This window comes from Onychomys torridus, chromosome 13 (assembly GCF_903995425.1).
Source record: "Onychomys torridus chromosome 13, mOncTor1.1, whole genome shotgun sequence".
Classification (NCBI taxonomy): Eukaryota; Metazoa; Chordata; class Mammalia; order Rodentia; family Cricetidae; genus Onychomys; species Onychomys torridus.
In genome coordinates this window covers 59,680,568-59,707,646 of record NC_050455.1, presented here as the reverse complement: position 1 = coordinate 59,707,646, position 27,079 = coordinate 59,680,568, and the positions used below count along the sequence as shown (strand labels likewise).

General features: G+C 35.7%; 1 protein-coding gene across 2 annotated transcripts in view; it reads left to right on the top strand.

Moving 5' to 3' along the window:
* Dcc (DCC netrin 1 receptor) overlaps window positions 1-27,079 on the top strand; it is a 1,150,309-nt gene that overhangs the window by 1,029,550 nt on the left and 93,680 nt on the right. For both annotated transcript variants that reach the window (XM_036204806.1, XM_036204805.1), the window contains exons 19-21: window positions 70-177; window positions 8,572-8,766; window positions 14,165-14,197. In XM_036204806.1, coding sequence (XP_036060699.1) covers window positions 70-177; window positions 8,572-8,766; window positions 14,165-14,197 — 336 coding nt within the window. The remainder of the gene's footprint in view (window positions 1-69; window positions 178-8,571; window positions 8,767-14,164; window positions 14,198-27,079) is intronic.

Here is a 27,079-nt window from a genome sequence, read left to right as displayed (position 1 = left end):
ATGCCCATCAGTGTCTTTTCTTTCTTCTCACAACCAATGACAAGACCTTGTCTCTGTCTCATCTCACAGCCCCGACTTCTGCTCCCAAGGATTTGACAGTCATTACTCGAGAGGGGAAGCCTCGTGCTGTCATTGTGAGCTGGCAGCCTCCCTTGGAAGCCAATGGGAAAATCACTGGTAAGCATCCAGCTTCCTTTCCCAGCCTCGCTGCAACTTGGCCTTTGCTGCTTACTTTGTTGACTTCACAGTTGCTCTTGGTGTGGAGTTTCTGTCTCAGCATGTTGGTTCGTTTCTTCTTCTTCTCTGATTGACTCTTCTTGTCCCCCACTGAGGGTGTAGTTCTCTTAGGACTCCTACAGGTGCACACATACATGTTCACTTTCAGTTTCTGTGTGAAAGGCATACATTTCATTCAGGATAGGCATTTTGTGTTTTATCCTATGGACCACTAAGACAACCTTCTTATGGAGTGTCTGTGAATATGAATGACTGAAAGGAAGCTGATTCTTTGACAATTACAGAATATAAAGGATTTCTGATGGCCTTGTATTTTTGTGCAACACGTGAAGGAGGTTTGTCTAGGGATTTTTCACTTCTCATAACTTTTAGCTTCATTCTTAAATAATAAGGTTCAGAAAATGCTTAATATTGACTGACAGAAATTGAACATAATGAATATTTCACAGTGACAGATTTTATTTTACCAAATATTGCTGATAACAAAAATGCCTAATTAAAACATCCATTAGAAGCCTATGATGTTAATTTAGTATATATAAGAAGACCATAATGGATTCTATTAGAGAGTTTGCATTCAAATGATCAATTTGGGTTTTTAATAGATATCTCCATAGCATTAAATTATTATAAAAAAAACATTATACCACTCAAAATGTGCACATTATAGCCCAATGAAGTAGAACCATTGGGTTAGGAATTTTCAACTCTCTCTTTATTCTTCTATATGTGTATACAAGAGGTACATGGCAGTACTATAAATTAATAGAGTGACTGAGTCTTTTGTGGTATAGATAAACAAGGAACTTACACTTTCAGAGGACAAACTCACTTTAGATGGTATATTGTGAATTTTTTTCAAAATGAAAATATAACATCAAGCTTATACATGTGGCTGAAATTTAAATTAAAGATTTGTTTTGTTTATGAAATGGCTCTTATTGTAGGAACAAACAGAAATTTCATATGACCTGACAAAGATGTGGCAAAAGATAAGTATAAAATCCCTCCCCCACAACAATATGTGTTCAATTGTCAGTGTGCCCAGCCTTTGAAAAGTCAAGCTAGTACATTCCAATTTTCTGTCATTCTCTTTTCTCAGTGGTCTGCTCTATCTTCATTGATTCTGTTTCAGTAAATTTGTAGCTTTTGATTTATTTATGTTTCATTTCATTATAAACAATTATTTATAAACATATGACAAAAATAGATGATATTTTAAGAAGAAAATATAGAACTTTCTAAATGAAAACAAGGTATCATGGAAACTGTCTGATGAAGAATAAAATGAGTCACATTTTCCACTATTACATTCTTTACTCTTACTCAAATAAATCTTCAACTTGTCAAGGTAAACAACAGAATGTGTTTTCAGCTCTGAAAAGGAAAACATTAATTTTGCTTTTCCAGTGTAAAATTTAGAATTCTAGCCCATATTAAGAACTCTCATTTTTTATTTAAAACTTACCCTATGCTAGGAACCTGGAGATGGACTTTGGAGTTATGTCTGGTTTAGGGTCCATTTTCCCAATATTATCGCATTGAATGAATCTCCTTTTTCTGCTTTAAATACACAGACACACAGACACACACACACACACACACACACACACACACATACACTTAAAGTACCAAAATCTAAAAAGCTGACGCAAGGATCGTATCTGGGTTATACTGATGATTATTTTTCTTTTCCTGTAGTGTGGAAAGTACCCTTAAGCATTATGAATATTATTCAGTTGAGCTGGATCTTATAGTTGGGCAACAGCTCAATTTCTTTATGTTCTACAACAGAAGTAAATGGTATATTTCCCTTTCCTTGAAAGATCCCCTCCTCCCATCATTCCTTAATAGCTACATAACCTATGTGGTTTTTCATATTTAAGTATATATATCTAAAGCTAAAAAGCCAAAATCTAAATATAGGTGAAAACTTGCAATATTTGTATTTAGGGGTCTGGTTACCTGGATTCATGATGTTTCTAGCTCCATTGTGAATCTAAGTACTTTAAAAAGATGATATTAGCAAAAATGAATAAATAAATAAATAATTTTAATGCTGAGAAGATAACAGCAGTACCAGGATATTCTGATCATGAGCTCATCAAATGCAGGAAATTTAGACTCACGTTTATTTACTTATTTATTTTTAAATAATGTTCAAAACAGAGTAAGAAGTTAAAACATACTTGGAATCCTGCTAAAATTGATAAAATTGTAACTGATCACATATTTCTGCTGTTCTAATGTGGACTTACGATATTATAACTTTTTGTGGTAATTCATCCAATGTCACATTCCTTATCTTTACACCTGAGTGCACAATTACCATGCTTGCCTACTTGAACATGCTGAAGATGGAAGATTGTGACTGGGTTGAACTACAGTTTGGCAGAGATCACATGATATACCTTGGTCTACCCAGTATATAGCGCTCTATCCTGTGTGGGAGGTAGATTCTATTTTCTGCATCTTGTGCTACTATAACCAATTCCTCTGCCCGGAAGTCTCTTGGATTGTGTAATCATATATTACCTTTCTTCCATTTTTGGACAGTTACTTACTGCTTAAGTCCAGTTTTCCAGAGTGCGAATCATTTTACTCTCTATGTTAATGATCAAGGGAATAAATGGAGAAAAATATAAAAAAAAAAAAATAGAGGGGAATCCAACAAATTCTGACACCTTTCTTCTTGAATTCTAAATGCCTGTTTGTGTGAAGAGAAGCAGAGTGATGGCATGTGTTGTTACATGTTATGCATATTAGATAAATGTGATTTCAAGAGCAGAACTCCTGGTTGTACCAATAATCCCAGAAGAGCCTCCAAACCATCACTTCAAATGAAACTTTACTGTTTTGGTCAGTTATGACAAGTAAAAGAATAAGATGTTTGGGAGGCCCCCAGGCAGTGGGACCTGGACCTGTCCACAGTGCATGAGCTGGCTGTTTGGAGCCTGGGGCCTATGCAGGGACATGTAGTTGGAGAGCTTCTCTCCAGGTTCCACCAAGCCCCTGCGGTCCCACAACCCACATATAAAATAATCATACAGACACTTATATTGCTTACAAACTGTATGGCCATGGCAGGCTTCTTGATATCTACTTCTTCTATCTTAAATTAACCCATTTCTGTTAGTCTGTACTTTGCTACATGGCTTGTGGCTTACCAGTGTCTTTACATGTTGCTTCTTATGGCGGCGGCTGGTGGTGTCTCTCTCTGCCCCAGCCTTCCACCTCCCCAAATTCTCTTCTCTCTTGTCCCGCCTATACTTCCTGCCTGGCCACTGGCCAAACAGCATTTTATTTATACAGAGCAATATCAACAGTACTTCCCCTTTTCTTTTCTTTTCTTTTTTTAAAGGAAGGTTTTAACTTTTACATAGTAAAATTACATATAACAAAACAATTATCAAGCAAGAATTATAGTTACAGTATTAAAGAAGATATCCTTTCTATCTTATATTTGTGAGTCTAAGATTTTATATCTAACTTATCTTTTATCATAATTGAGGAAATTATAACTATCCAGTCTTCAACCACATCAAAGACCTCAGAATGATATAATATTACCTAAGAACCGGGAGAAGGATGCAAGCAACTTTCAGGAGTCTTGTAGGGTATACAGAGACAGCTGGCAGCCTGGACAGTCACCTAAGGTTCCTTTGTAAAGTTGGGGCATTTGTCTTCAGCCCACAGGACTAGAGTCTCTTGGTCACTTTTTTCAGTGTCCTGTAGAATGTCTGGCATTTTCCTCTGTGAAGCAGGAACCTGAAGGACCATTTTGTCAAGCAAAGTTTAGTGGTCACCTTTCTATGGGTCCTGCATGTCCAGTTGATCAAGCAGTCCAGGCAAGGACAGTTTCTTGCCCAAATGGCTATTTTTGACAAGATGAAGATAAATTCCATATAAAGTGTCTTCAATGCCCATCCTCCTCTCTGAAGTAAATCGGTGCTGCCAGGAGCAGACATGTCTCACTGTCCAGAAAGTCTAAATTTTAAAAATATTTTAAATGCCATATTCTGAAGGTCTTTGAAGTATTTGAAGATTACCTATCTATCTGAAATATCTCTATGTATACCTAGAAGACTTAACTAACATGGTTACAAGTATGATTATCATAGATGATTAATTATTAATCTATTTTTAATTATCCATTACAATTTTAAATGAGCTATACAAACATAATACCTTAAACAAGAGTAGAAATATACACACAATATAACAAAATTAACTTTAAGTTTGTATCAACAGACTAAAATCTATACCAATGTAAAACATTTTAAATGAGTTGTTGCTCTTTAGAAGTAAGTTCATTAATCTACCCTTTCATCCTATTATATCTATATCAGGGACACTTTGCTCAGCCTGGGTGAAGGGAAGAGTGGACTGGACCTGCCCCAACTGAATCTACCAGGCTGAGCTGAATCCCCAGGGGAGTCCTTGCCCTGGAGAGATGGGAATGGGGGATGGGTTGGGGAGAGGGGGGCTAGAAGAGAGAGGACAGGGGAAATCTATGGCTGATATGTAAAATTAAATTAAATTATAAAATTAAAAAAAGAATAAGATGATAGCAAATGGCAAAAGACAGCCAGTGGTTTTCAAAAGAGATTGTGTCTTTGTGAAATTCTGTAATTTAAAACTTTAGATCCATTCAGTACCTTCAGAACATATCCAAATCTGGCACATTCAGATGAATCTGGGAGCTTTCTCTAAGACCAGTTTTTAGGGTTGGATAATGATATCTTCAACTGAAGTTTGAAAATTTTTAATAGTCAAATTGAAAAAAAATGAAATTCTTTGGTGTCACTGTAAATATTGAGGACTGGTACAATAACAATTTTGAGTTCTCAGAACCTGACACACGATGAGCTTTTAGCTCATCAAAACAGTTTTAAATTCTCAAATAAATAACTTTTATTTAGATAAATCACAGTGAATGCAAATATATTGTTTCCCTCTAAAAAAAAGAAAAAGGAAGAAAAAAAATCATAAAGAAGCATAATGTCCTGAGAATAATTCTCAAGGTTTTGTATGCACCATACCCTTACAACAACAGAAAATGTTAATTTCATTGAAAGTCATTAATCACCAGAAGGTGGTGGTACATCCCTTTAATCCTGGCACTTGGGAGGCACTCTCTGAGAGTCTGAGGCCAGCCTGGTCTACACAGTGAATTTCAGGACAGCCAGGGCTGTTACACAGAGAAACTCTGTCTGATAAAAACAAACAAAACCAAAACAAGTCATTCATCCAAAATGAAACTTCTAAGCTACAGAAACTCATTCAATCCACGAGTTTAAATACTGATTATTAGTAAGATTTCTGAGGAATGAAAACATACTAGAAGATGTGGCTCTTGATGTAAAGAATATTTATTTTTCTTTTCCTATTTGTTTTTGGGGTGGGAGGATAAGACACAGACATAATAAAAAAAAGAAAGAAAGAAAAGTTGCCAATATCAGTGTATTCTTTTCAATAGATATGGTTTCCTGGGGAAACTAATTTGGACCATAAATATGAGGATATTTTATAATTGTTATCATGGGTAATTAACCATAAATGAACAATATCCATGAAAACACTTTTATACAATCACATTTCAAAATCCACCCAACCTTCATGTTTGGAGAAGACTCATACAGCAAGTTCATATTCTGTGTTGTTCTTTATCATGACATACCTTCTACCTTCTCCCAAACTCTCACAGTGATCAGATTTTCATATTGATATTGCAACAGATGTCAAAAAAATATGAAAATCCCACAGATCGCCCAAGCATTTGCTTCTGACATTGCTTATTCACAGAAATAATTTGGGGTACAGATTATAGAGGTTATCCTTAGTCTTTATATTTCTGGCAATATTATTACTATATATTAGTGACCAAAACCAAAATATGAATGTAGTCCCAGTTTCTGTGTATCTAGAATATCTGCATACTTTTATTAAACCCTTTACTTTAGGTTATCTTATGAAGGAAGGTATAATCAATATATCAGCCTAACTAAAGTCTAAGTTTTTATGTGATTGGCAATATTTTTGTTTATCAACATGCATGATTGAGAGGGGGTTTGGATTACTTATTGATGGCTAAATTTGACACTCACTTCCTGCTTCCTGGTCACTCCTCCTGGCCAGTCACTTCATCAAAACCACTAGAAGAAAAGATCCATGGAGTCTTCTGATAAAACAGAGATCATAACCTTACCTGACTTAATGTTACAGGATATTCTGACACATCAACTAATGGTGTTGGTGAGAAACAAGATTTAGAACTCATCATAGCTCAAGAGGACAGCATCAGATGAAAGTATGAAGACCAGAGAATAGGAGGAATTGGCCGGGCCTTGGTGGCCCACGCCTATAATCCCAGCACTTGGGAGGCAGAGGCAGGTGGATCTCTGTGAGTTCGAGGCCAGTCTGGTCTACATAAGCGAATTCCAGGACAGGCTCCAAAACTACACAGAGAAACTCTGTCTTGAACCCCCCCCAAAAAAAAAAGAAAAGAAAATAATAGGAGTAACTGCAGCCACCAGAGATGGTTCAGTAAACTTATTAACTGAAAAAGTCCTGCCCTGTGCTCATTTTTATAATGTATACCCACCTTCCAGGTAATTTCTATGTCAGGCAGGTTTGAAAGAATACAAATAAAGAGGAAAGGTAGGAATTAACACACAAAAAATTAAGTTTTCATAATCAGTCTTTTTTTAAAGAAAAAAAAAAAGATGGCTTCTGGATGTTGGATTTTGTAAATTAGCTTAAATTTAGAGATCAACTGGGAAGAAATTCCAAGTTTAGAACCCAGAAAACACAGAGCTCCAAACATCCAAGAAAGTTCTGTTAGGCAGTATAATGAGTGATACAAACCATAGGTGTTATCCTAGTTTATTAAAAACACAAAGCTTACAGGAAAGAAAGTTCATGGCCAAGGACGACTCTGATGTGTCAGAAATACCTTAACGGGACTTTGACTAATGGGATCAGTCTGAATACAGAATGTAAGGGAAGGTAGATTGGCGTGAATAACAAAGAGAAAGAATGGGGCTGTACAGGCAACAGTCTTCCTACAGTGAAGATTTGTGCTGAAAGTCCATATATGGTGCATGAATACTTCTGAAGATAGGTGAAACTCAGTCTGAGAACTATGAATTAAGCATGGCACATACATAACAGTGACAGCTCCTAGTCCAGATTGGTGTAAGAGGGACTCAAAAGGAAAGCCTTTCAAAGGGTAGCATATTGCTTTAAGAAAGTGATTTTCATATTCTTATGTAACACAGTACAGAGTATGATTAATATAAACAATGAAACTTACATAAAATAAACTGTTTTATGCAAAATTACTAGACTTACAGTGTAGTATATAAGGTAAATATTATTTCCAGAATTTTGGCAGAAATGAAGGACAACACCATATTTATATAACAAAAATACACACAATTAGCACCATACAGTTTCATCTGACAATGTAATATGTAAATTATTGATGCTTTTAAATAAGTGATAACACCTAAGTTGGCTAAGACTAATGTTTGAAGATGCATATTTCATAAGGCTAACCAATTTTCAGTGCATATTCAAATTAGACCATCATAAATGAGTACACTGTTACCATTCTAGTAACATACTCCCAAAACATAGAATTAAAGGCCTCCAATGATAGGTACTAATATTTGTCATAAGTAAGCTAACTTTATAGTTCAGTGATATTTATTTGCCTGCCTAAACTGGAACAGGAGAAATAATGCTAGATTATATGGCTTAGAGAATCTCAATCCAGCCATTTTTCCAACTGGCTTCATTATTTGTGAGAGGAATGTCACAGAGGCCCTGCTAACTTCCCAGGATCACAGCAAAAATAAAATATTACTGTTCGTTTTTTATAATATTCTAAATACATACAGAATTTTATACTTCCCAATATATCTTTATTATTTAAGCACAGCCAAAATAAATATTACTTATTTTCATTATTAGATTGCCATGAGTATTATGCAGACATGTTATCTCAGTTTTACATTTATCATAATGTTTACATATTAAAGAAAAGTAATCAGAATTTATAGGTAGCTAAAGCACCAATTTTTAAGCATGACATATATATTTTATTTCTAACGGCCTACTCCGTGTTCTGATTCTGTTCATTGAAACAATTATTATCTAATTCTTACAATATTAAAAAGTCATTGCTTGCTATACTGGATGCTGTAGTTTATAGATTGTGGACACATAATAATTATTACAAATTATATTTGAGAAATGTATGTATTTGAAAGGAGAACTGCACCATGTGTTCTGTACACCAAACAGAATTGCATTTTTCTATTTATACAGCTTACATCTTGTTTTATACCTTGGACAAGAATATACCAATAGACGACTGGATTATGGAAACTATAAGTGGTGATCGACTGACCCATCAGATCATGGATCTCAACCTTGACACCATGTACTACTTTCGAATTCAAGCACGGAATGCAAAAGGAGTGGGGCCCCTTTCTGATCCCATCCTCTTCAGGACTTTAAAAGGTTTGAACTATTTCTCATCATCTTTTTCTTTTTCTCTGGGGATAGTCATAGAATAACTCCACAGTCTGTGTTAGGAAAAAACAAACAGACAAACCTACACCATTTTTTTTTTGGCAAAAAAAAAAAAAAAATACAGCCAGTGACTATTCAAAATAAATTGAAATGTGACTTTTAAACTCAAAGTCAATATGTCAAAGGAATATCTATGTTTATATCACATTTTTCTGCTGTCAACACCAGCAGACATATTTAATTTGACTTTTTATTTATAGCCTTCCAGCATTTTGCATTGATTTTATGTATACCATTTTTATTTGAGATACAATGAATCTCTAGACCTTTTAATATAATTGAATAAAAATGTACATGTATTGAATAACATATGTGGCCTAAAATTGGGGACTTTATTTCCTTTCAATAATGATTACTGTTATGCATTAAGGAAAACTTTATTAAGGTAAGCAAACAAATTTTAAAAAGGTAAATGTGATTGGCATGTTGAGAACACAAAACAATAAATGTTTAAGATGATGGTTAAATGAAACCTCACATTCTTGTAAGAATGTGTGTGTGTGTGTGTGTGTGTGTGTGTGTGTGTGTGTGTGTGCGTGCGCACGCACTCAATTTAAAGATAGTTGATGTCTTTATAGAAAATACTGAGTTCAAATACTGACTACATTAAAGAACCTTACTCTTTTCAAGTCTAATAATATTTTTGTACAAGGCGAAATGACTGCAAAAGTCTCAATCAATGATGGGAAATAATTTGCTTCCCATGGCAGATGTTTTCAGATGTATACTTACTGTACTGTCTTCACTGATTTGTAGAAGGATAGACAGCTAGGGTCTTGAATGCATAACTACATTACATATATATGCCCTCCAGAAAACTTAATGCATGATCGCAAACAAGTGAGACATTAAAGGGCCCCTCATGACTGGCACCTCCACCCACTTCTTTGCTGTTCTTAAAGAAGGGTCTTAGAATAGCTGCACAGTCGGCTCCTCGACGCTTGAGGAAGCGTTGCGAATACATAGTGGGCTTTTGAGTTCTCATGAGTAAGCTATTCAAAAGCTGCACTTCGTTAGCAGCTTACCAGAAAATTTGCCAAAAATACACAAGCAAGCATTCATCCGAAGCCTGTGTGACAGTTCTCCGTGTCACAGGAGGACTGAGGAGGGAGGTGAGGAAGAAATGAGCTAGTATTTTTTTTTTTTTCTGTCCAGGTTTTGAGGACCTCGTGTCTAAGTCAGGTTTTACTTCATGAGCAATTGAAAGACAGCCAGTTGTTCATTTCGTAGACGCATAGAATGTAACTAGATGATGTTTTGCAAATGCCTAAATTTTATCTATAGGTGGATGCCAAATTAATTTCATGCTCACAATGCATGCCAGCCAAGGGATGTCAGGGAGGGTTTATGGTGATTTAAGGAATCTGAATGTTTTATACGGTAGATTGATGAGCTGCCTCAGGATATACTGGCCCAAGTTGATAGCCATCCTACGGGTTATTTAATGAAGTTAACATTTAACTTGTTACTGTTTTTTGACTCTCCTAGAATCATCTAAAAGTCATTTTCTAAGCTGGAGACAAGTTCCAAATTTTCTTTTATAATGGCCTACAAGAATTAGGTCTAATGTACCTAATGCTTGATGTTGTGCTTAATAGTCATTTTGTGAATAAAGTCTGCTCATATGGTAAAATAATCTTTTCATGTCTTGGACAAATTTTAAATTTCACACACACTCCAAGAAAACAAAAAACAAAAACAAAAACAAAACAAAACAACAACAACCTGATACTGCCTATCTTTAATAAAACCCGAGTTCTGCAAAATGTATCTTCTATGTCACTTTAAATGAGAAATGTTTTAAGGCCAATAAATTATCTATCATAAAAGAGCTGATATCTTGGGGAACCACAGTTATACCAAATACAAAAATCATGGAATTGCTCTGACTGAAGATTTTCTCTTTCTAAAGCTGCTTAAAGGCAGATGGCCTTTGCTCATCTGCACGCGACCTTGTTTGACAGGGAGAGAGGTTCAGATGTTTCCTGAAGCTAAGGGAAATCCCTATAGTCAATTGCCTAATGGGTAAATGTTTCATTGCAAATCACACCCCAGGCAGGTGTCCCCAAGCCTCATTCTTCCATATTCAGGCTTTGCCCAAAGCAGCAGCATTTTGTACTCGAGATTTGAGTTTGTCTTTTGCTGCTAGCAACCAGCCAGAGGGTTGTAGGAGACTTGGTAAGTAGTCACTGATGAATTAAAGGAGCATTTAGAATTAAAAAGCATATATACACATATGTGTGATATGCCTAATTATTTATTTGAAATTTTAATTAAAATAATGATTCACTTGATTTTTTTCACTACACAGGAATATGTAAATTCTGACCACCCTTCCACACATCCTTCACAGATTTCTATATAAACACTTCTATATTTTGAAAACATTGCAAGATGTATGTTTCTGTGTGTATTGCCTCCGGTGAAATTTTCATTGATATGTTCACTTATTTTATTAGTATTCATTACAGAAACAACTAAAAGACTATATTATATTAATAATACATTATATATAATAATTCACACATATATTTATTGTGTGATTTCTTAGATTAATTTAAATATATAAATTTTATATATGTATAATATGTAGAATTTATTGGAGTGGTTTATTAGTAATGGTCCAACTATTTCAACAATGGCTGTCTTCCACTGGAAAGTCCAAAAATCCAGTAGTTGTTCTGTCCACAAAGCCTGGATGTCTCAGCTGGTCTTCAATAAATGGCAGAATCCTGAAGAAGGTGGTTCCAATTCCAGTGAAGGAATTAACTTGACAGAGAAAGTGAGGGCAAACAGGCAAAGAGCAAGCACTCCCTTCTTCAGTGTCCCTTACACAGGCTACATCCAGAAGGTGTGACTCAAATTTAAACTTCCCAACTTAAAAGATTGGAATTTAGGGTGAGTCTTCCCACCTCAAATGATTAAATCAATAAAAATCCCTCACTGGTATACCCAGCCACTTGGGTTCCAGATCTAGTCAAGTTGACAGCCAAAAATAGCAATGATATTTGTAATATACTAGGCAGGGAGGGGGCTCCTTAGTAGATGACAGAAAATTTGTATAGTGGAAGAGCATAATTTCCTACACCCAAAGGAGCAGAGGGTTCAGTGATCAATTCTCAGTAGACCATGATCTATTCTCCTGGCATCCTTAATTGGTGTTTTAAAATATGACTCTACCCAGTCCAGAAATAAAATTCACTGAAAGCTATGTGTCAGAAGATGGGAAAGTGGCTTAGAATTCAAATTGTATTGTCACAAAACACATGGTGATTTTGGTCACATGACATGAACAAATTCAAATCACAAATGACAAGACTTTGATAAAAAGTAACTGTTAAAATCCATTTGGTCTCTGTTAGAAGATAATGTTCAATAATTTTTTTGAGACAAAGTCTCACTATGTAGACTTTGCTGGACTGAAAGTTGATATGAAGGCCAGGTTGGCATTGATATCCCAGAGAGCTGCCTGCCTCTACCCCTTAAGTGCTGAGACGAAAGGTGTATGCCACCACACCCAGCCAGTAACCAATTTTTATAACTTGAATTTTTTTTCCACAATATGTCCAATGTTACTTTACTAACAGAAAACCAAATCTGAAGACAGTATATTTATTCATCACTTACTAAAAATATCTTGGACTTCAGACAATGAACGCAATACAATTAACAGTTTGAAGGAACAAAGGAAGTATGGAGAAAAATGAACTTGGTGTTCTTCTCTTTTTCTTTCTTTTGTTCCTTTTTGACATTATTCCACATACTCTCATTAAACACATCTCTACAATAGACATAAAATGCTGATTAGGACAGCTTTATGAATGTGTACTGTGTTGATTCCCAAATTTGTACACTTCCCAGATTCTATGACTACTTGTGTCCCTGAATTATTCTGCAACCTTATTGCTAGAAGCCTGACATACATACTGATTCTGAGAACTCAGCATAATTTTTAATAGGCTACAGATGTTTGTTAAAAATCCTGCTCAGTCTCACCTGGGTAAGGTGGTACAAGACTTTAATCTCAGCACTCAGGAGGCAGAGAGAAGAGGATATTAGCAAATTCGAGGCCAGCATGGCCTATATTGTAAGTTCCAGGACAGCTAGGTCTGCAGAGAGACTTTGTCTCAAAAACAAAACAAAACAAAAACAAAGCGAAACAAAAATCTTGTTCACTGTGCAGACTGTATTTAATGCAATGGCCTGTCAAAAAACCCCAGCTGTCTGTCAACTCTCTATATTCACTTTAGGTTGTTATTTTTTTCAAACAACAGTAATTGACTTGCAACAAGGGTGGTACACAACACAAATGGATGCCTCATGGTATATTACTGCATAATATCTGGCTCTCTAAGTTTCAATGAAACATACACAAGAAGCAAGTCAACTTTTGAGTACAATTTAGTTAAATATGCCCAAAAGACACAAAACTCAAGTTAATGTACACATAAAATAGTTATAATTGATGGAGATTTGCGAAAGTGGAGAGTGACCAAAAATTCCTTAAGATTGCTTTTGTAAAGAACTGATATAGTATTGATTTAGTGTTTAATTTCATCTGTTTAAGGCAAACAAAGAAGCCAGAATTTCAGAAGTCTAGAGATATCATTACATTTAAAAAGGAATTTGGGACCATTAATTAATCATAACTCTTTTGCAGTTGTGAATAAATCATAAGTCAGCTTCACCTGGTGTGAGATTAAGTCATCATGGTTAATCCAATGACAGAGGTTCTCCCTGATGGTGGTTATCCCACTGAATATGTCCCACTGCCTTGCCTGGTTCATTAAGAATTGCCTGCCGGGAGGTGGTGGTGCACACATTTAATCCCAGCACTCAGGAGGTAGAGCCAGGTGGATCTCTGTGAGTTCGAGGCCAGCCTGGTCTACCAAATGAGTTCCAGGAAAGGCGCAAAGCTACACAGACAAACCCTGTCTCGAAAAACAAACAAAACAAAACAAACAAACAAAATAAACAAAAAAAGAATTGCCTAAGACTTAGACTCTACATCCTTTATTTTGTTTTAAAAATATATTATAAAATAAGTACCTCCTATAGCTTACTTAAAAATATATGATTTGGTAGTTCTTTCCACTTATTTTACTATCAATCCTATTTTAATTAAAATTACAAAATGAATTTATGCTTAGAAAAACATGGCAACTAGATTTTAGAAAATATTTATTTAGCAAAAACATTATTTTTAGGGGTTTGCTGCCTCTGGCTCATTATCCAAATGAAATAATGACAAAATTTTGGACTTGATAAGCCAACTTTATCATAAGAAACTACACACTGTAATAACAATTTATTTTTCTCTCCACAGTGGAACACCCTGACAAAATGGCTAATGACCAAGGTACAGTGTAACAGTATATTGTTTTTTGCATCTTTAAAGCAGTTGTATCTATCGAAAGTGTCAATCACGCCTTTGTATTCCTTCTTTCACCTGGGCCATCACCCTGATAGAGCAGACACTGGCGTGATTAATCTTGTTAATGAAGTTCTGCTTGGCTGGGGCTGTGGGTCTGATAGGGAAGATGTAAATTTTCTTGAGAGGAAATTGTTTTGTCTCTATTCTGAAGGACCAATTAAAATGTCAAGCTTCTTTGTATGAAATAAATTTTTAGTCTCTGTCTGCACTTCTGAATAATTCACATTAAGTATAATTAAGCTCGGCATAATTTTCAAGCTGCTCTTGCACCCTTTTCTGAGCTGTGGATTAAAGTTCTGCTATGCTACATAAATCAAGTGTGCTTCTCCTCTGCAATGGAATTCCTTTAATAAATAAAAACCAAGTTGAGTTAACTTTTTTAGGGCATTATTGCTGTTCATTTGGAAGCCCAGGTTCTTCTCATTTCCCCTCACTACTTAAAACTGATTTCAAACCAGGAATGGTTTCACACAATGAAAAAAAAAATGAGGATAAATACAAATTATCCTTCAGTTCAAAAGTAGAGAAGCATTTCCTATTAACATAATTTGTAGACTGATTGATGAATTAGTATTCCATTATCTTTACACCAAAGACATTTAAAAGAATTCTAAGAAATGGAGAGTTGATGAGTTTCATGGGGGCAGGATGGATACCTTCTTTTCAGGGATAGTTTTGTAGTCCCTGAAACTCTTTGTATCCCTGTTGTATGTATTTGTGCTTCCTGGGCCAACAGTAATTTGTCTTTGTCTTTGTACATGTAAATGGACAATCAGCATAACCAGCTCACTTTGAGCCTCCCAAGCAACAAGTTGTGAGATTAAATGAAAATGTTCTTCTTGATGGCAGCACTTTTTAACAGATATTGATTATCTGTGTGCTGCTCTTACTAGTGGTAGATGACACCCATCCTGATTAGTGTTTTTGCCTAAGAATGCAACCTTCATTTTTTGTTGTTTTGTTTTTCTGGATCATTGTGGACCATTTCTATTGAATACAATGTGCCCGGCATTACAGAAGTGACACTCTAGAAATATCTACCCAAAGTCAAGATTTCCATGAATGCATGTGGCTGCTCCTAATTGCTTCCACTGGGGAAAGATTTTGATAAGAGCCATACTTACCAGAGATGAACACCTTTAATAATATCATTCATGAGTAATATCACTTACCATTATTTCCCTAAGTAAATGAAGTACTAGAACTGACAAAATATAAACCCAGAACAATTATTTAGAAGCTATCTAATTATTTCAGTCATAAGATAATTAAAATGGTCTCACATAATGTTCTTCTCTGCAGAAAATTTGGAACACCCATAGACTACAAGCTCTTAATTTGTAATGATGTTGGAACTGTGTGTGTGTGTGTGTGTGTGTGTGTGTGTGTGTGTGTGTGTGAAATAACACGAGTAGCAGAAAATTATTGAGTTATTCAATTAGCTTTTACACTAGCCATTTCATGATAAAGCATTGAATCTCCCACTTTTCTTAGACTCTAAATTGTATTGTTTTGTAATTAGATTTTAGTTAGCTTTTGACTTAATATTACTACATTATTTTTCTTTTATGTATGGTGCTTGAGTTTGATCCTAGGACCTCATATCTACAAATGACATGCCTATCCACTGAGATACAGACCTCATCCTTTGCTTCATGTGTGTTAAACTAGCTGACACACATTTTGTTATTTAAATAAATAAATTATTCCCCTGCCTTTCTGATCATATTGCCTCTATCTATAAGTCTGACTCTGATTCTCACAAATTCAGTGAAATAGGGTCAGTTTCTAGAAGAAAAGGGACCCCAAGCATTATTGTCTCAGGTGAGTCCATAGATATACTTAATCAAGTGTTTATATGCCATTAAATATTACTTAGAATGATTCTTCCATATATGCTACTTGGGGCCTTTTCAAACACAGCAGGTGGATGGTTGGTCAAGTTGAAAAGCTCAATGTTTTATGTCGTATTTATTCAAATCACTCATTAAAGGGGAGGTCTGGTACCTGCTAAGTTAGTGGTGTGATATCTTCAGATGCTCACATAAAATCTGTTAGACACCAAAAGCTTGTTATAAACATCATTCGCTTATGTTGATAACTGAGCATGTGAGAAACACCCTTCTAAACACAAATTCTAATTGGCAGGCTATTTAAAAGGGAAAAGATTGAAAATTGGTGGGGTGGACCAGTGAACGCAGGTCTGAAAGAATTAGGGAGAGAAGCAGGAGGTAAATAAGATAAAATAAAAATGGAATTATCAAAGAATTAATAAAAAGAAATCCACTCAAAGAAAGTTTGGCACTTTAAATCAGAGCTTCCCTGGCAAGTGAATCCTAAATCCTAAATAAAGAAACAAGAAATTGATTTGTAAGAGAAAACATAAGAAAAGCCTTGATTGTTGTTAAAAGTACCTTGGCAGCTTCTTGTCACAGTTACTTGTTCTTGGAACTTAACAAACATCTGCTATGAAGAACATAAATAAAAAAAAAAAAAAAAAACTCAAAGTAAGAATGAGTTGGGATGAGTTGGGAGCAGGGGAATTGCTTTCTTCTAAGTAGTAGAATGATAAGCAACATATAATTCACAACCCTTGCATGTCAGTTGATTGTAACCTATCTTTTCTTCTCTCCATTCTTGATCTTCTTTGTGCTTTTCTTGTACTCCTCATTCATTTCATTTCCTAGTTATTTCCAGGAATTTTCATGTCCAAGTGGCCAATTTGTGTGAAAATAATTCTGAGGTTTTAGTGATTTAAGTTTCATAGGAGGTATTCACACAACCCCTGTGAAGTTTGTGCAGAAGATAGAGGAGAACCATAGAGCATTTCTTTGTGATGTGTGTAATGCTTAATTGCACCCAGTGAAACACTGATGATTGATTCATTTAACTCGTAACTCAACGGAAACTGATACTATTATTATCTCCATTTGAATAATAAATGATCTGAAGCTTAGAGACTCTGAATAATTTGCCTATAGAAACAAATCCACAAAAACTATGTTCTAGAAGCTCTGTTACCAAACCCAAATCCATTCAGTATGTACTTTCTTCATGTTCACATGCAGGACCCATAAACATGTCAATCTGTAAATTTACAGCATTTACAGATTTTTGTGCTGGTATTTTTCTAATATGGACTGTCTTTTTTCATATCAGTAAGTATTAAGAACAAAACAAATGACTGTCCATCTGGAATAATCTTGTTCATGGTTTCCCACAAATTTGAGTCTATGAGGATAGAAACATGGGAATTATGCTAATTCTACTACCTAAATTTTCTTGGACTACCAGTACCATAAACAATCAAAATGTATGTACTTTAGTGTTGAGATAGAAGCTCCAGATGAAGGTCCAGAACAGCTGAGTCCTGGTGAGGGCTGTCTTCCTTGCTCGTTAATTGTTTTCCTCACGTCTTTGCTTAGCCCAAGAGAGTTCCTGAGGTCTCCTCTTAAAATGACATAGGTACTATTAGATCAATTCTCTCTACTTATGGCTTTACTTAGCCTTGTTTCCAAGTATACCTGAATGTAGTTTCAATCTGTACTACAACATTAGTATATGAAAGAAATTTCTATTTGAATGTGAGTACTAGACTTTGTACTAAAATAAAATACCATTAATATCATCATTTGAGCAATAAATAATCTGAAGCTTATTTATGTTTGAAAGTAATTGTGGGGTTTTAGTGATTAAGTTTCTTGGAGAAAGAAAGGGAGGTACTCACACAGACCGACCATGTTAAGTGTTTGCAGAGGATAGACAGGAGCCATACTGCATGTGTGTGTGAGTGTGTGTGTGTGTGTGTGTGTGTGTGTGTGTGTGTGTGTGTCTGTGTCTGTGTCTGTGTGTGTCTGTGTGTGTATGTGTGTCATGATAAGTACTCACAAAGTCTTGTACTCACACAGCCTTGTACTCACATTCAAACATAAATTTCTTTCATTCCTTCATTAATTGTCTTTCTAGTTTATAGACCAAAAAAATAAGTGTATTGTCCCAATCATCATTGACAATGGTGGAAGTCAAATATTTCTCTCTGACTCCACAATTTACAGACATTGCTGCTATAAACATGGGAATTTTGGTTTTTGTGAAATAGTAGTAAAACCTTAGAGCTTCTTGTGAATACATTTAAGGGTTGTACTGCCCATTTTCAATAGTGATTCTATGTGGCCGAAAATGCATGCTCCAAACAGAGATGACTATTTATGAAAATTGGTCTGATTATGATTTCACGTGTATGTCATGCCTACCCAGTGTGATGGTAGAGTGGGTGCAATATCAGAGCAATTTGTAGAGTGTAGGAATTATCTAGATGGACTACAAAGCTACAAAGAAAGTGTTCACTCCAGGACTTTCAAGTGTCTCTTATTCTCCATGCCTGGGAGGGGGTTGGTCTGAGTCACTCAGTATAGAGAAGTGAAGATTTGTAAGCTAGTTTGCAGATTCAGATAAAGGATGACCATATGAACTGAGTTCCACTTTAAGGAAAGAAAGATGAATCCCCTCAGAAACTTAACAATTACTGGTAAGTCTCTGGGTTTGCCAGACAGTAGTCACTTACTGTGTGCTCTGAGAATGTTGGAATGGAATCAAATCCCTTAAATCTCAGCACAGCCCTAGCACTGGGACCTGCTGTGTTACTGTGGGGTTGAAAACTAACTTCTCTCAGCATCTTCACCTATAAAATGTTGAGTGTGGTGCAAATTACCTTCAAGATTCCCAGATATTTATACTGGAATTAGAATCGTAAAATCCTTGGGAATAGCAACTTTGCATATCAAAAAATATGAATAACTTTGCCACTGTGCATCAGCCACTGTCTATGTTCTTCACTTGTGCTAGACAATTTAATTCTCATGGCAAATTTATAGTCAGATAAAATCAGATAAAGAGGATCTAAATTTTTCCCAAATGTTCAAAGGGTGTATGTAGTTAGATATAAATACATACCCATGTTACCTAGGAATCTTTGCTCAACACTGCTGTATACATTTTGGAAATATATTCAGTTCATTGAATCTAACTTTGTTAGCACAAACATTAAGCCTAGTGGCATCACCATAAGTTCCTCTCACTTGAAAGACTTCCTTTTCCTCAAAAAGAGTGTTCCGACAAAGTTCTTGACACTACACCTGCCGTTTTGCACCTTGGCCATTTTAAACTTCTGTATGAGCAGAAACATAATGGTTTCAAATTCCAAGGAAGTAGGGTCCTCAAGGCAGTGTAGTCAAGCTTTGAAATTAGCTGATGGAATACAGTCATTGTAGGGTTCAGATTGCCACAGCCAGGGTTCTGTTTGAAAAACCGAAACCTTTTGCACCTTCTGATGAGAGCAGTTTAATTGAAAATTAAAGCCACTTTCTCCTCTACTATCGTGAATAGCTTCAATCCAGTTTGTTATTCAGCCACTTGTTGTGCCCACTTGAAAAATGCTATTGTCACCTGTGTTTTTCCTCTGGTTCAAAATTTGGCAATTCTCTAAATTATGAGTAGTGGGGAAAGTAGAGGTGGAAAATGAGGAATATGCTTCTAATAGAGTGTTAAGTGCCTGTCCTGTTCCCAGTGAGCCAACAAGAAGCTGCCTCAGTCAGCCTCCCAGGACCCTTTATGTTTTAATAGGTAACTTGGAAAGAAAGAAACAAACATTGTCACTGCCCAGAGGGGTTTACTTAATCCATGTAGTAGATTTTTAAACTTCTTGGAGTGCAAGGCACACTTTTTGGTTTCGAGGATCTTAAACAATATTTCAGGCACAGGTTATAGCTACCTCACTGCTAACCCCCTTTGTTCTTCCTTATGCTTGTTTTCATTTTTCTTTATGAAGAAATTGTCTACTCACTCTGCATACCACCCCCCTTCGTTCTTCTTGAGGGACCTCTTCCTGGCTCTGGCTTTGCCTGCTTCTATCAGTTCTGCATTTTGTGTCTTCAGTATTGTTTGTTTGTTTTCCCCACAAGTAATAAACTCATTTATTTATGTATTCATTTTAAAAATATAATTACATTTCTCCCTTCCCTTTCTTCCCTCAAAATCCTCCCATAAACCCTCCCCCCACACCCACCTTCAAATTCATAGCCTCTTTTTCCATTGATTGTTACTGCACACAAATGTTTATATGAATATACATACACATTCCTAAATACAACTTTTTCAGTCTATGTGTTACCTGTATGTGTGTTTTCAGGACTGACTTGAAGGCACTGAACAATCAGTTGACTTTACATGCCCTTCTCTGGGGAAGACCACCCCTCCCACACCCAACTTTCCTCATTCCTAGTTCCTTATGAAGGGTGGAAACCTTGTGGGCTATTTCTCATCCAGCTTGTAATGTCCATTGGTGTAATTCTTGTTCAACTCATTTTTGGGAAGTCATGTTTGTGTGACTTTAAGGTTGTTGCTTCTGGTGGTGTTAAGAGGCACAATTTCACAGCAAACTCACTTTTCCTTGGCTTTTACGATCTTCACCCCCTCCTTAGCAGTGTTGTGTGATCTTAGGTGTAGGAGTGTTTTGTAGAGGTATCTGCTAGGACTTGGCTCCAAATTTCTACACTTTGAATGGCTGTAGTTGTTGTTATTATATAGTAGTCTCTTGTCTATTTTTAAAGAAGTTTCCATCAGGAGGGGCAGAAACTATACTGATCTGTGGGTATATGGACACACGTTTATAGAATGGTTGCAGACTGTTGTTTGGCACTAGAATGCTAGCCATCAGAGCAAAAGTTGTATTTTCTAACCTAACAGCAAGAATATTCCTCCATATACACTAAAGATGAGTGATAAACCAAATAGCCACCAGGCATTTGCTATAACTGGTTCCAATCTCTCAACCTGAGCAATATTTTCTCCCTTTATCAAAATAGTAAATCCAAATCCCTCTTCCTTCAGATCTCACCTTCCACATTCTATGTATTTCAATATCTTTCATTACCTTTCTTGTCTTTTCTTCTTGTTGGTTTCCACAATACCCAACTTGTGTGTCACTGTGTTCCCATTTCTAATAATTTACTGTTATTATTCCTAGCTTAGTGGTCAGATTATAAATTCTTCCTATGTAGGATATTGGTTAGACTCTCATTGTCATTTATGCCATTTTCCTTGTAACAAATATTATAGTTATTAAATAAATGTATTTTGAGTTAAATAATGACACAAGTGTCCAGGAAAGTGGAGTCATCTAGAAAACAAAAGCTTTCCTGTCCAATTAAAAAGTGTAGATCAGAGAACCTATTGGTGGAGGATGGTCTATATGCTACTGGTCTCAGGAAGAAGATGAATAAAATGTAAGGGTATATTTGTATCTAAAAACAAATTTAACAATAACCTACAAAAACAATTGGTAAATGTAAAAATAAGAAAACAAGCCTGGCAGTGGTGGCACACGCCTTTAATCCCAGCACACGGGAGACAGAGCCAGGTGGATCTCTGTGAGTTCAAGGCCAGTCTGGTCTGCAGAGCGAAATCCAGGACAGGCACCAAAATTACACATATAAACCCTGTCTCAAAAAACTGAAAGAAAAAGAAAGAAAGAAAGGAAAATAAATCATAGTCACCTTTGAAAGATTCTAAGCCCTTTTTTCTTTGATCTCTGTCCTTTCTTGTTTGTCATTAGCAGAAAAAATTATAGACTTAAATAACTCTAGCATTTTGTAATAACTCTAGCATTTTGTAATAACTCTAGCATTTTGCTGAATAGAAAATAATCAAAACTAATGGGTACCAGTGAATGATTTAAACTGTGGAAAAACATTGTTAGAAGAACTGAACTCACTTCTGACAATGTATTTATTCATAGTAGTGAATCTTGCATGAGACTAGAAATTGGGACACTTGAGAAAAAAAACAGTTGTTTGGATCAATTTTCAAGCAATCTGCATTACAGAATATTTGCATTATAGAAACTGCTACGACAATGTGGAAACTCTAAGGGAAAAACAAGATGTTATTACTAAAATGGATATTTCAGAATTTCAGATTGGAAATCATAGTGGGTTAGAGTAAAGAAAAGGATTTCTTAAAACCTAGGCTGGACTCTAATGCATAAATAGAACTTTAATGGAAAGTGATGAGAAGAGATCTATTTCAGGAGATCTTGGGAAGGGGTGATCAGGAATCTAGAAGATGGGCAAGCTATAATAACTATAAGATGGGTTTAGGGTGTAACCAAGGAACCATAAGCAAATCCGTGTATTATGGTAGGAAGATGAACTTGTAAAAAGGCCTTTTCAATTTGTCTCTACTCTAATGTAGTAGTTATAGAGTGTTCCTTATTTTCACTGCATCAAAAACTCATTACATTAGCCACCAACAATCAGCATGCTGACATGCACCCACAGCTATATGAACCACATTTACCTTTGGCTGGTCATGCTGAGCTTTTCTTCCTTGAGGGTATGCGGACAAGACAAGGAAAAGATGACCTAGTGTAGGGAGGTTACTTCAATGTTAGTCATGTCCTTACATTTTCATAGTCTATTTTGTCCTCTTCTGAAGTCATGTTTTACATCCATGCTATTATTGGTTTGTTTTTGTTTTTGTGCATTTTATTCTATTCTTTTTTATTTTGTTTATAAAGAAAAATAGAGAGAAAATAATATATAGGTAGGTGGGTAGGGATTTGGGTATGACCCAGAAGAAATTAGGAGAGGAGAAAAACATTATCAAAATACACTCTAGGATAAAATACAGTTTAATAGTAGGCAATCCCCCCCATATATAAGTGGAGAAGAGACAGTCTGCTCAAGAAATGCTAGTGGAAAACCTGCCATCCAGAGGTTGAAAAGAAGTTATCTCCCAACCACTGTCCTGTTCCAAAACAAGTCCAAATGGATCAAAGACTTTAGTGTACATCCTGAAACCATGGAACTGATAAAGACAACAAGGAGAAAACACTTAAAGATACCGAATAATTCAGGAAATAAGACCACAAATTAACAACTGTGATTGCATAAAATTAATTTTTCTGCATTCAAAAAAGTTATGAGCTGGGTAAGAGGCAGACTACAAACAGATGGAAAAAATATCTACTGTCTATACGAGCCTGAAGAATATCTAAAATATAGAAAGAATTAATACACTGTGGCTGTAGACACAGTTCAGCAGTTAAGAACACTTGCTATGCTATCAAAGAACCTGAGTTTGGATTCAATCACCCATGTTGGCAGTCACCTTAAAACCACTTAAAATTCCAGCCATGAAGGATCCAGCTTCCTCTTCTAGCTGCCATGAGAACTACATTCTTAAGTCCCCTGCAGATACACACACACATATCTTTTATCAAATATATATCCAGTACTCACATAGCCAAGGTGAAATTCTGTCAAAGATGACAAGAACACATTTCTTATTTTTGTGACATCTACTCTCATTAACTTTTTAGTTTTTTTCCAAGCTCCCAAGTATCTTGTGTTTTTCCATCCTTACAACACTGGGGAATTTGTCAAGCTATATCTGAAAATAACATCGAATGCATAATAGTTATTGTTGGTTTTTTTGTTTGTTTGTTTTTGTTGTTTGATTGACTTTGTTTTTTTAACCTGAGACACAGAGTAACCAAAGCAAGCTCTCCCTCTCCTATACTGGGATCACAGATGTGGACCACCATGCTAGGTTCTGTTATGCCCTTTCTAAAGTGACATCATTACTTTCTCCAGTGCTAAGTATGGTCAAAAAAACTATTTGTTTTTCCTTCCAAAGCTTACCTTGTTTTGTATGTCCTATTGAGAATACAGGTGATGTGTGTCATATCACAGATTCCTAAATGCTCATACAATCATGCCATGATTAACTCTTGGGTATGATCTAGCGCATTTCTCCCCTATCCTCATTTGTTCTTGTACTTATCAATTCATTGTGGAAAAACCATCTCCATAGTTAAGCAGACTTGGCTACTTAAGAATGTGATCCTGAGTAAATCTTTCTAAACCTTAATCTAGTCATATATAAAATGGTCTGTTTTACAGACCCGTAGCTAACATTATTCTCACCCTACTTATTGAAACAGCTTCTTCAAATCTCTTCATAGTTAATTAGCATAATCTTTCTCAAAAAGATAGGACGTGTGCAAAATTCCCTAAGTGGGTCTCTGTCTCTCCCAAGATAAACTCTAAGGAAACTTTTAGATAGACTATATAAAAATTTTTTCTATATCTTTCAGAATTCAACTAACTGACCTTTCTCTCAGTCTGTGTCCACTGAAAAACCTCCCATAAATTTTCTAGGCCTAAATTGCTAATAATTCCATTGTCCCATTATGATTCCTTACTTACAAATTAAGTTTTACTTTAACTTTTGAAAGTGATCAAGGGGTTAAAATCGCTCAATTAAACTTTTCCCTTTGCAATAACGTATACTCCCCTACAATAGCCATTTTATGTCTCTAATGCTTCTATCAGTAGATTTTTGTATGGGAATTTCCTCTGTGAATATTCCCCCTCAGGCTGCTCAGCCTTAGTTGGATGCCTTGCTAGCCACAGTCAGGACCATGTCCTTATTCATTCCCAACTCATCTTTGGTTCTTTAGTATCTTCAGACTCCAATTATATTGTGTGACATAATTTTCCTGGTGACATGCAACATGTGCACCTACTTACCCCAGAAAAGGATGACAGACCAAAGTAGAGATATCATCAAGGTTCAACTTAGAGAAGCAATGAGTTTTGGGGTTACTCACAGGAATATGTTTGGGGAAGGGACTTATAGGAGCATGAATGGCTCAAAGGCAGCTGCATCACTGAAGCCTACTATAAGGAATTTGCCAATTCCCAAATAACCACTCAGAGGCTTATATTATATCAGAGACCAATAGCGCAGGCTAATTTCTAGTTAGCGCTTACATTTAAATTAACCCATATTTCTTATCTATGGTGTGCCACATGGTTCATGGCTTCATTTCCTACATGTCTTGCTTACTTGGTGGCTGACAGGTGGCTGCTGTGACTCTGCCCTTCTTCCCCCTGTATCTCCATTTGGCTTTCCTGCCCAGCCTTATTCTGCTTGGTTAAAGGCCAAAACAATGTTATTTATCAACCAATGAGAGCAACATACAGCATACAGAAAGACCACCACACAGCATTTTCTCATTTCTGTCTAATCAAAAAGGAAGGCTTTCATTTTAACATAGTAAAATTACATGTAACAAAACAGTTATCAAGCAAGAATTACAGTTACAATATCTAGTCTATTTGTATTTGACAAAAATTAAAGAACATATTCTTATCATCTATCTTATCTTTGTGATTCTAAAATTTCATCTCTAATTTACCTTTTATTATAACTAAGGAAAACTATAATTATAACTATCTGGTCATCAACTCCATGAAAGATCCCACAAGGATATAATATTACCTGAGTAAACAAGAAGTATATTGCAAGCAACTTCCAAAATTCTAGAAATGACAGACATTTTGCTACCTGGACAGTCACTCAAAGTTCTTCTGTAACATTGGGGCTTCCATCTTTAGCCTATATCGCCCCAATGTATCTGGTAGACTCTTTACTGAAGCAGGAAATTTGAAGGACTGTTTCACCTATATTGACAAAGTTCATTAGCTGATTTCCTCTGTGTCCTACAGAGTGTCTGCAGTTTCTTGTGTGGAGCAGGAACCTGAATCCTGCCTTGTTTTGGCAAAATTTAGCCATTACTTTCCTGTGGGTCCTCTATGTCCAGTTTATACATCATACTGTCAAGCAATACAAGCAAGAGAAGTTTTTTGACCAAATGGCTAGCCTTGCTACATTGAAAGCAAACTCCATAAGGAGTTTCCTCGATGCCATTGATTCTCTTTGAAGTAATTGGTGCTGCCAGGCATAAATGTGTCTCACTGTTGAAAAAAGTCTAAGTACTTAAAACATTTTAAATGTCTCATTCAATCGGTCTTTGAAGTGTTTGAAGATTACTTACCTAATTAAAATATATCTATATATACCTAGAAAACCTAATTAATATGGCTATAAGTTTGACTATTATAGTTGAGTATTAGTCTGTGTTTTTAATTAGATATTGCATTTTAAATGAGCTACATAAACATAATGCCTTAAACAAGAGTAGACAAATACATATAGTTTAACAAAATTTACTTTAAATTTGTATCAATAAACTAAAATCCATACCACTGCAAATATTTTGAGATTAACAGTTGTTTTTTCAATTAAAGTAGATTCAATAATCTACCGTTTTCCCATAATAATCTGCCCTATTCCCTGTCATTTCTGTATCATATCCTCCTTTCATCTTTAGAAAGAAATTGAGTATGACTGTTAACATTTTATAGCCTATCCCCTTAAATGAAAACAAACATTTGTAAACAATATTTTGAAAATTTGGACATAGTTCTCTACACCACTCCCTGTCGATTGGGGGCACTTGTAAACTTATGGGGACCCTGAGAAAATTTAGAGTTCGGGCAAGTCCTGACTTGGATGTTTTGTACGGCTGGTCCATTTCAGCCAGCAGCCTTGCAGCTTTCTGGATACAAAACTCAAAGGAAATTATAACAGAGGTATTGGAAGGTTGGATCATCTGGGCCATCTGTTTATCTGTTTTTATTGGTATTTGTTTTCCTTGTTCTGAAATATATAAACTTTTAAAGGTAACAAATATATCTGAATTGATATAAGTATAAACTGTGTATTGTACTCAAACCAGCCAAATATATTTTTTTTTCTTTTGGGTTTGAGCAGGTAAAAGAGACATCACATGTCTTGTAATTACTTTAGGTTTATTTTCCCATGTCTGTAGTCAGGATTTTCAGTGGCTCTTCCTCAATTAAACCTGATCTCCTCTACCCAAGAAAGAATCCGTAGACT